The 11,638-nt window shown below is 40.6% G+C and overlaps 1 protein-coding gene across 1 annotated transcript; it reads left to right on the plus strand.

Moving 5' to 3' along the window:
- Positions 1-93: 93 nt before the first annotated feature.
- On the plus strand, positions 94-11,241 carry LOC306735907 (adhesion G-protein coupled receptor G2; the record flags this gene model as incomplete). Its single annotated transcript, XM_079217477.1, has 12 exons — positions 94-104; positions 4,280-4,430; positions 5,549-5,671; positions 6,515-6,628; positions 6,738-6,783; positions 7,042-7,136; positions 7,945-8,063; positions 8,340-8,608; positions 9,447-9,543; positions 9,809-9,938; positions 10,216-10,372; positions 11,153-11,241. The coding sequence occupies 12 exons, from the start codon at positions 94-96 to the stop codon at positions 11,239-11,241; spliced, it is 1,401 nt and encodes a 466-aa protein (XP_079073603.1).
- Positions 11,242-11,638: the final 397 nt, after the last annotated feature.

The raw sequence follows: 11,638 nt of genomic DNA on the forward strand, positions 1-11,638 counted from the left end.
TCTTCAAATCCGTATTAGAAATAAGATAGCCCTGCTTTGTTTAGAATTAATAATAATAAGATTAATAATGACATTCTGGTACCGGTGGTCAAAATGGGGTCCAGGTGAGAAGGAAGCACCTGTCATCGCTGCAGGGGGTTAACAGGAGGGCAGATAATGATCCCACTTCCTATAGGCAGTCCCTGTCCTTTGATCCCTCTCCGAGACCGTGGACAGACATGTCTATACAATGAGATCCCTATTGAGGGATCCGATCCCAGGCAAAAAAGGGAAGTATTTTCCAAAGGGGCATGTTATTGGCTTCTGGAACCCCGAATCGTATCCACAGCAGGTTATCCTTATGAATGCACAAAATGATTGGAGAAGGGGAGAGAGAGGAGATGCATGATGGGTCAATGCGGTCTTAAGCCATCGCGATGAAAAGTCATTTTTGTATCATTCACTATGCAGCTGTTGCATAGTATAGCAGGGAGGTATGTGTCTAAAAGGGCTCCCTTATCTTTGTGGCCTGGGGTCAATACACAGCCTCCCTAGCACACACAGAGGTCTCTGCTCCTCTGACCCCTTAAGCTCTTCTCCATATTTGAGCATCACTGCATGTGGCGGATTATAGTGTTTCTCAGCTCGTGTTTTTAGAAGTTTGTACAATTAACTGTTTTTTTTAAGCAGTTCCACTTGGGATAGAGGCAAAAGAAAACAGCAGATCAAAAGTGCACAGCGTGGCTCCTTGCAAATCCCCATTGTATATCAAATTAAAAATTAAAAAAGCTACATTAACTGACAAAGAGAGAGTGTGTTTTATCACCAATGGGTTTTCCAGTTAGTCACGAGGATCAGCACCTGCTGTGTGCATGTGAGTCATGTTGCTTCACCGGTCTCCTTGTATCCAGGTGAGCGGTGCGATGTGTTTGTCTCAGGTAGGATCAAAACCCCCAGAGGCTAACATCAGTCAGCCCTTTCCCCCACACCGGTGATCTCAACTGTTTTGGCATCAACCGAGCAAACGTGGGGGAATGGGAAATCCCCATCCTGCTCGATTTCTGTAGTGTTAGTACCTGTATGTCATTGTTTTCCTGAGTGATAAACACTGATATTTGTCTCCCAACACTCATAACACAATGGCCTAAAAAAGACACCAACCATGTAAGTGTTCCAATAAGTATCCCTGTTGGTTGTATTGCATGAATTACCTTAGACTGTTATGTTACAGATATGCTGCAATGTGCTTCAGTCGGCCATATTTTCACAAACTAAATTAATTCAGTAATGCAACATGACAAGCATGCTTTAATCCCTCTGCATGCACTTGTGTTAAAGCTACAGGTATATGCATAAGCATGTCCTCTCTTGTCGCCCCCCTTTTCTCAACCTGGGCACTGTGATGTCACACAAGAATGAGAAGAGGCCCTCTCGTGTTCTTAACTTAAAGTTGGAATGTTGTGGAATGTAGCAAACCGCAGTCTATTTACAATCACTTTGTGTGTTATTACAACGCAAAATGGACCGTGAACACATCACCTACGGCTTTGGTGGTTGAGTTTGAGGGAGAAAAAAAACCCATTCATGAAATTTGAAGGATGTGGTCAATGAAAAGTTATTCGCTGTGTAAAAATGTTTAGAAAAGTGAACTCAGTAGGCTGTTGATACATGTGTGTAACCAATGTGCAACATGTTATTGTATGTTCTGTTTGGTTTGGTTCTATTCTGTTCTGTTCTGTACTGATCAAGTCTAGTCTAGTCTGTTGTGTTGGCACAATGCCGTGCTGGCCACCACCTGGTAGGAAGGCCTCCTGCATGCCCATCCAGTAAACCCTGCTGATGGATGAAACATAATGTGTAACACAGACACACAAACACACATGGAAGACATGCACAGCCCCATAAACACATATGTGTCTGGACTAGAATCAAACAGGTGGCCTGAGGTTCCTATGATGACAATACCAGCTCCTAACACCAAACACCATCACTTCCTTTTCAAGTGAAATGCTGCTGACAGCTATTGAGCTCCAAAGTCTTTGATGTTCAATAAATCATGACAAATGAGGGAATAGAAAATCACATGAATACATTGTGGAAAACACACAAGTGGAACAAATTATCTGTGAAATAATAATCTGCTTATTTCCCGATAACATCACTTTTTATTTAATCGTGTCACTTTTCACGATCTGTTGGTCAATCTCCCGGAGCAATGACAGTGTCAAAGACATTTTGAGTCAACTAACTAGCTGCTGCTGTAATTAAACACACTACACACACACACACACACACACACACACACACACACACACACACACACACACACACACACACACACACACAGACATGGAAACTAATCTTTCACAAAACACACGTGGCTGAATTAGAATAGCTTTAGCATGGTTGTTGATAGAGCTAACAAGCTGCATTTGGTAGCGCTTCCAAACTTTCAGGAAAAGAGGCTGGTGGCACTGATTGGCTGAAGGGTGGGCCGGCGGTGACAGCACTGTCATGAGAGGTGACATCGTGAGATAATATGAACCATTATGTAAAGTGGTGTTATGAAAACGAGACCTGTTATGAAACTTGCTATTGGGGGGAAATGTCTGAATGAAACATAATCTTTTGAAAGAGTACATTGTGAAATTGAAATGTCTACAGTTAAATAATGGATAAATCAATGACGATGAATTATGAAACATTTGATAGTAATGAATTGAGTGTTAATGATAGATGATCGGGAATTGTTCATTCATTTATATATATTTTTTAACACAATTGAGTCATTTGATTATTTATTTCATAATGTCTTTTTGGTTTATTGAATTTGTAATATATCATTTTGGGATTTCACAAGTTAGTTTCTATTCTAAATGGTGCAAATAAAGTTAATGCATGGTTTTGGGTTGTGTTGAGATTGTTTATGTCTTCATGCGCTCCATTATATAAGAGAGATGCAAAGTAAGCAAGTGAGAGCATGACTTGCAAAACAGATGCAGGTTTTCATTTGAAATGCAAACTTACTGATCAAGCTGCCAGGAAAGACTAAATTAAAATATTTGTTCCAGTTAGACATGTTTTGCAATACACAACTATCGAAATTTGGAGAAAGTAAGGCTTGGTTCCAAGTCTCGAGGCCTCTTTTCTCTTGTTTCTTGATGTGCTACTCCCCTCTGCTGGCCAGAGTAGTGACATGCAACCATGAAAGTGCAGCGTAAATTAACCAATCAACTGCAATGTTCAGATGAACCAGCTTCTAAACAAACTAGTGTTTCTTGTGTGCAGAGATTAAGTGCAGTGTTCAATGCCCATGTTCACAGGTGACACAAGTGAGCGATACAATAGGTATTTGTAGCTTTCTGACTGCTGCTGGTTCCTCTTTTTTATTTCAGTATGTCATTTACATGTTGTGTTTTTTTCTCCACTTCCCATGAAGCTCTATGACTTCAGCCGGTTTCCTCACTTGCTTTTGTGCCGTTGTCACATCAGCTGTACTCTGCTTCTTCAGACAAAATCATTTGTACACAGAATCAGTGACATTAAAAAGGTAGGCTTTGTTTCTATTTTCTTTTGTTGAGAACCATGTAGCTGTCCCTATTGATGCTGATATTAGGCCGAAGGAATATCTGTCGGTTACTTAACTGTATGGAAATGAATATAAACATACTTGTTGTAGTTCCAGTTAAGATCAATGAGTGTGGTGTAAGAGTGTGTTTGTACTTCCATGTGTCTGTGTGTAAGGCTTGAATACAATGACATCAGAGAGGTCCAAGGTCATGTTTATTTATTTACCAGACATTTATGGTCGTTTTTTTCTTCTTCTAAATGAATCCTCTTCCCTTCATAGGATGGAGTGGTGGCTACTCTGTTGGCTGGTCCTGTTCACTCGTGCAAGCCCATGTTTAGGCCAAGGTTGCAATTGTAGAGAGTCAAACAGTGAGATGCTACACTATATATAGTGTTATTCAATATGCTATTTTTGTGTATCTTGAATATCAATACACAATTATTTTACTCTACAGATGTTCCGACAACCAAGCAATGTATGAATGAAGTCATCGACATTTTGAAAAAAGGAAACCTCAACAACGCTATTGAGTAAACGTTTATTATGTCTGTTGGGAATTATTTTATGTGTTTGTTTTAGTATTTCACCAGATATGCATGTACGTGGGTGTATTTGCAAAGGGTTTGGGTTCAGGCATACAGTGGATCAGAATTAATTATTTGGTTTAAGGAAACGAGTTGTAAATCAAAATGATGTACATATTCGTAAATTCCTGTCCTTTTCCACAAGCGCCCTGGAGAGCCTAGAACAGGCTCTAGAGAAAACTAATGTGGCCTCGACGACATCCTTCTACCAGAGCAGTTTAGTGGCCCTCGTGCGGAAACCCAAAGGCTCCAACGGCCAATGCAACGGCTTTGGAATTCATGCTAGTTGGAAAAAGGTAAGGATGCAAGTAGCATGGCCACAGGGATGGCAATGTCTAGACTGACTGAAATATCTCCACAGCTACTTGATGCCATGACATTTTGTCCAGACATGCACGCTTCCCAGATGAGGAATTTGAGTGACTCTGCTGAGCCACCATCAAGTTGAAATTTTGGTCTATAAGTTAAATATGCAGATGGCAACCTCCGGTTCAGAAAAGTGAAGACAACTTTAAACTTTCATTCTTTCTGATAGCCAGCTATGAGAAAATGGCTCTACTTCTCTATTGATTTATTCCCTCTGTAAACATTGTAAACATGAGTTTATGGTCTAAATCTCTAGTTTCAGGACTTCTTCAATACAGCATGATGTTCATTAAGTAAATTATGGTCCATTTAGAGTCAAATAGGCCATAAAGCGTGGTATGCTTTTGGGGCGGGGCTACTTTGGGATTGACAGGTCGTGACCACAGCATTTGAATTGAAACCTTAAAACAAAAAAAGTGTTGTTCAGCGTTGGTGATACTTATCTCCACCCTCTCATGTCACTTCTGGCTGCAAACAAGCAAGACGGCGACGGACAAAAAACAAGAGGGCGGCGGTCAAAATGAAGAACGCAAGTCTCTATGACAGCAGCGCGCAAAAAAGGAGTCACTACGAGGACTACGTCTACTTCTTATACGCAGGGCAATGCGACTTACAAGCAATCTTTCTCACTTCATATTTTTGAAGGTGTTGAAGTGTGTTCTCATTGACCATCACTAATAGTTGTTTTAATCAATGACTAATCATTATCAGGATCTATTCAAAACGTTTGCAATCAGCAGTGAACTACCCATCCAAAAGAAAGACATCATGTCATGCAGTGTGCTTCTTTTCATGATCATTACAAGATCCCTCAAAAGTGCTCCTCTGCGTCGACCCCTCCATGGGAAGGTCAGGGGTCAGTGTCAGCTTCTGAAGCACAGATTGGTAGTGAGCACGTCTGCTGCGTTGAGCCAGCATTGTTGGGAAATTGAAACGGTGTCTCTGCTGGTGCGATAAGGTATCAGTGTATGTGTGGGAGTTGCATTGTTCTGTTACAACTATTGACCAGGAGGGTGTCCCTGTTTTTGTTTCTGTGCCTCTGATGTAGATGAAAGAGGACGAGGCTGTCACCAACAGCAACGTGATGCTCCGAGTGCCGAGAGAGTTGGACGCAAACGACACCATTGTGTTCTTCATGATTGCCTGGCCTGAAGCAAGCAGGGTCAATTTAGTAAGACAATCTGAGGATATATTCATTTTGTATTGTATTTACAGTGTAAACTTGAGTTATAGGACCACTCCTGGTTGTTACACATTTGAGCCCAATTGAGATGATTGGTTTAATGAATAAAGCAGAGTGCAGGGCAACACTTTTTAAGTAAAAACCCAGGGACACAAATTATCCATAAGGGTTTGGGCAGCTATACTCCCTTCGTTCAACATTTCATGCATGTTCATCATTGTTTTCATGCTCATATTATGAAATGGTTGATTGTTGGTTTTTTATTGGGCTTTATTAAGAAGCAGCCTGATCTCTTATCATAACAAATAACAATAATGGCTAAAAGTATTGCAATACTAGACTCAAGGTTGTAAAGAAATACTAAATTATTCGCTGCTATCGAGGCAGCCATTGGTACTCCGTTGAAATCAATTGACAGAGACTGCAAGGTAATCGCAGTGAACATGTCCTTGTCTTCTTGAAAAAAATCAACATTCAAATTCTAGCTTTAATTGAATGCCATTGTTGTGGTTAAATACAAATAAATCCACTCTATAGCACAGGAATACGGTTTGCTGCCATTGCGAGCTCCTGCTACCGGGCTGCGTGATTCAGGAAGTGGAGTGGGCGTGGCTCAAGGAGGGGTGAACAAGGTCTGAGATCAGTTGATATAAAGAGGAACACTTGCTGGAACATTGCAAAACTTCCTTCATAGCCACCATGTGTTCAATTTCCAAACTAAATAACTGAACATGTTCAAGCTCCCAGTCGTTGGAATGACATCGTAGATTCTTCTCCAACGGATAATAGTCTTGCATGAACTAACAGCCTGACTGTATGTGGCCCATGTAGACTGCATCGGGAGAAGAACTACATGAGAGCAGACTGATTAGCATGAGTGTGCGGGGCAAGAAGGTTTCTGCACTGCAGGAGCCTGTCACCATCACGGTGACTTTGCCTGCAAACGTAACTACAACTTCCTTCCATTTATATCTATTGCCCAATAGAAGAAAAGATACCAACAGACGCACCATGTAAACCCTGATGTAAAACCTAGTGTATTGTTGTGTCACAGGAGACCCGAATCCCTACATGTGTGTTCTTGAACAATACGAAAAAGAGTGAGTAATATATGAATACATGTTTTGTTTTTGTGTGTGTGTGAGTGTGTGTATGTGTGTGTGTGTGTGTGTGTGTGTGTGTGTGTGTGTGTGTGTGTGTGTGTGTGTGTGTGTGTGTGTGTGTGTGTGTATGTGTGTGTGTGATGAGGATTATGAGTTGGCTTCAATGTAACCGGTTAGCTGAGTTGATGTTATCCCGGCGAGTCAGGATTATTTGCATAATGGATCTGTCGGTGTGTGGTTGTTGTTTGTCACCAGGCTTCAGCAGCAATGGCTGCAAAACCCAGTGGGAGAGTGGTCAGAGCATCATCAAATGCAGCTGCTATCACCTCACGCACTTCGGCGTGCTCCTGGTAAGCTTAACCTCCTCAGAGAGACAGGACCCAACCAAGTTAACTGAGACGTGCAGCGAATGGCAGCTGGAAGAAACACTGCATGTAGTGGATAGCCTTTCAGCGTGGCCTAAACCAATAGAAAACCAACCTATTTTTAAGCCTCTGTTTGAAAATTGTATACCCAAACTAAACAGGGTGTACCTCTGCAACCACTATGGCTATTTGAATAATTAGTGTTATAATAAAAGGTACACATGTGAGATTTTGTTCAGATGTGTAAATGTCAGTCTATATGTTACTGGTTAAGAGTAAATGAAGATGACACACAGCAAAAATGCAAAGGTTTCAGGTCCGCTGAGAAAAAAATCACTTTCAGGATGATTATTTCTTTGAAATGATGCAGCTGTAAGGTCTAGCTCTAACCCAAATCATAGCACAGTATGTGAACATTCTCTCTGAAAAGGTTGACTTTGATAAAGTGAAGCAGAACAAAGCTAGAGACGGTTTAGTACAGAGAAAATTCAGGCGAGGTCTCCAAAATTTGCATTAGGGCACATTTGCACAGATCCGTGACATTTCCATTTTTTCATGTACCAAACCATATATTTCACTTGTATATTACTTCCATCCAAGTACAGCAGTTTTGGGCTTTTTTTTTTACATAAAACAAGCTATGATTTAAAGTTTTATATAACATGTGATCACAGTGCGTCCTTATTTATAAATAAAAATAAACTTAGCATACTGCATGAACATCCTAATCATCGCTATCAAATCAATGTAATGAAGTGGAAAAGACAAAATGCCCCGTGCCCCCTCTCCTCAGGTGTCTTCTTCCCCCGTCTCAGACACAGATCTGGAGATTCTGTCATACATCACTCTGATTGGCTGCAGTCTGTCTCTTTTTGCCCTGGTCATCACCGTTGTGCTCTTCATCACGAATAGGTAATTTGTTCTTCCCAGATTTACCTTCAATCCATCCTCTCACGTATTTTTGAGAACGACATCCTTTTGTCCTTGCTCCCTTTCACTTGCTCTCTTCCTCCTCCCTTGTTTGACTTTTGTCTCGTTGTATTGTCTGATTTATTTCCTCTTTTTTTTCTTCTTCTATTGGTTTGAATTGCAGCGTGCTTTCCCTTTGCTATCGTCACATTCAGTCTCTCCTTTAGTGAAATCTGCACATGATTTTACGCTCACCACGGATGGATTCTCCTCTGACAGAAAGCTCAGAGAAGATGTCTCCATGAAGGTCCACATCAGCCTGGCCATCGCCCTGATCCTCCTCAACCTGCACTTCCTCCCCAGCCAGTGGGTGGCAACACTGTCCTCCAATGGGCTCTGCCTCTACATGGCCCTCTGTCTGCACTACTCCCTGCTGGCCTCCTTCAGCTGGATGGCCCTGGAGGGGTTCCACCTCTACCTTCTCCTGGTCCGAGTCTTCAACATCTACGTCAGGAGATACCTGTTCAAGCTCAGCGTGGTGGGATGGGGTGAGTGGAGTCGCACACGGCAACTCACCCAACTCTAAGAAGTAGCATCACCACAGTGCAGGAATACTTGTGACACGCTAAAGTCCTACAGTTTCAGGAAAAGTACAAAAGTCATAGCATCAAAATGTACTCAAAGTCCTGAAAGGTAAAGGTATTTATTATGCAGAATGGCCTATTTCACAATGATATAGAACAATATATATATATATATATATATATATATATATATATATATATATATATATATATATATATATATATATATTAAAACAAATATATAAATATAGATATAAATATATATATATATATATATATATATTCATCTATATATAGAAGAGAGAAAAAAATATATTTATACATAGACAAAAAAGATACATTTATATTCATATATATATATATATATATATATATATATATATATATATACACAGGTATATATATATATATGAATATATATATATATATATATATATATATATATATATATATATATATATGTATCTGTTTTGTTCACAATCCATTTACAATCCATAAAGTCTTATCTTCATCCACAGTGATACATCAAAACCTATTTGTTGACGATGTTTTGTATCATGAATCCGAGTTGGCAAAGTAAATAAAGTTATCAAAAATAAATTTTTAAAAGTGGAGTAAAAAGTAGAATACTTGCCTCTCTAATCTCGTGCAGTAAGAAGTATAGAGTAGCATGAAATGGAAACACTCAAGTAAAGAACAAGGACCTCAAGATTGCACTCGAGTGCAGTACTCATTGAGCAAGTGCACTTAGTTACTCTCCAGCACTGCCTCATCGCTGCCTGGGTCCCTGCTTGTGTTTCAGGAGTCCCTGCAGTCATCGTGTCCCTGGTGGCCGCCATCGACTCAGACTCGTATGGACGCGTCGCCCTGGACTGGTCTGACCCCAACAGCACCGAAGTGTAAGGGAGGAGTGGGAAATACATTTGCAAGCATGTACAATCTAGACGAATAATTAATTATTTATTGGGGTGGTTTTGCATGTCCGTGTGTATTTGAATGTATTTGGGGAATTGTGTTCACAGCAACAACTGCTATTATAAATGAAAGGAAGGAATATTTGGGGTGCATCTTTCGATACTGAATTTACATTTTAATTACAGAACTCCCATTGAATTTTTCATCACATGAGATGAAATCCTTATCCTTATCTCTGTCTCTTCGCAGATGCTACATAGTCAACACCATGGTGAAGATGGTGACCACGGTGGGAGTGTTTGGCCTGGTGTTCGTCTTCAACATGATCATGCTGGTGGTGACGGTCAGACGCATCCTAGGTCTCCACCCGAGCGGAGAGGTTCGAGTCTCTCTGCCATTCTTGTCTTTAGAAAAAAAAGGATCTACACAGTATGGGGATATTACGTGAACTGCTGCGTCTCGTGGAAAGAACTCAAAATGGTGATCGTAATACGTCTCCTGAGAGCAAGGTTTTCAAATGAACTGAAGATAGATCTGCCTCCGTTCACAGGGAGTTTTCTACCCTGGTGTCGTTGTCACAATAGCAGACAGCATGCATGTCACAGTTTGGTGGTTTATGAATGTCTATGTTGATGTGTGAATAATGTCTTTTGCAGTTTGGGCAGAAGGACCGGAACAGAGCCCGGCGAGACGCCTGCACCCTGCTGGGAGTCACCACTCTGCTTGGCCTGACCTGGGGCCTGGTCTTCTTCTCGTTTGGCTACCTGACCACTCCGGGCCTCTACCTCTTCTGCATCCTGAACTCGCTGCAAGGTCTGCACAACCTGCCAGACAATTCTATACAGTATAAATATTATGTTCCACTCACTGAATTAAACAAATTGCCATAACTAAATTTCATGCATCCATTTTCAGAATTTTAAACCTTTAAAAGCCAGTTTGTGTGTGACGAAAAAAATAAAACCCAATTAATTTACTTTCTGATGCTTTTTTCTGCATCTGTTGTCATTTAAATAAACACAAATAAATAAATAAAAAACTCCCAATGGTGAGCTTAGTAGGCAAACATGTCAAATGGCCCCCTCCTAAAACTGCTATAAAATACTATATTAATATTATTTTCCACTTTCAATTAGCTAAATCTTTTAGCAACATCAGTCCTGCTCATCACTACAACATATGGATTCATTTCATTAACACTTTAATATGTTTGTTTACAAGATGCCACTGTTGTGGAGGGAAAAAAGCACGACAATAATTAAATTATTTTCTGGATACTAAATGCAAGGACCTTTTCCCCACGGTCTGGGATACTGTCAATGATTAAGAAATGTATTTTGATGATATGCAGGAAACCACGCAGAGGCACCCCAAAGAGCAAACATGAGGAAATGGCTCAATCTGGTGGAAAACAGTAAAAACTGCAATTTTTTTTTGTTTTAATGGGTTTCAATGGCGACATCTCTGTCATTAAGCTGTAGTGGATATTGCCTCGAATATTTTGCATGATGACAAACAGGGACATGCCACAGCTAGAATGGTTTGCATGATCCTGCAGTCTCTAACAGTTCTCTTGTCACTCCTTTGACTCAGGTTTCTTCATCTTCCTGTGGTTTGTGATGGCTTGGAGAAAGAGCGGAAACCCAACTACTAGCAGTGTACCACCCAGCACCAGCAGCTGAGCCTCAGCCCAGCACATCGACACCTGTGTTCTCTTTGTGTGTGTGTGTTTGTACAATCGTGCATGTGTGGGTTGGGGAAAGTGTATGCAGAAACACTATGCACTTGCCGTTATCATTTCTGTTTTCGATCATGTTTTCATGTTCAACAATGCAGCAGAAAAGCAAGCGTGCTCGTTCGAGCTAACTCCAGCAGGTGACTCTAATATTACATGTAAAACATTATTAACACTCGCAGTGAGTGTGTTATGTAGGTCGTTTTGTCATTCCCTGGTGTTCTAATAAAAACATTGTGGTGAAGGGTTAATCTCAATCCAGCAGTAGATCTGTTGTCTGGATGCCAGTCATCACCATCCTTAAAGAGATAGTACGGATTTTGTTTAAAGGCATGTATGAGGTA

Source organism: Taurulus bubalis (genome assembly GCF_910589615.1).
Source record: "Taurulus bubalis genome assembly, chromosome: 4".
Lineage (NCBI taxonomy): Eukaryota > Metazoa > Chordata > Actinopteri > Perciformes > Cottidae > Taurulus > Taurulus bubalis.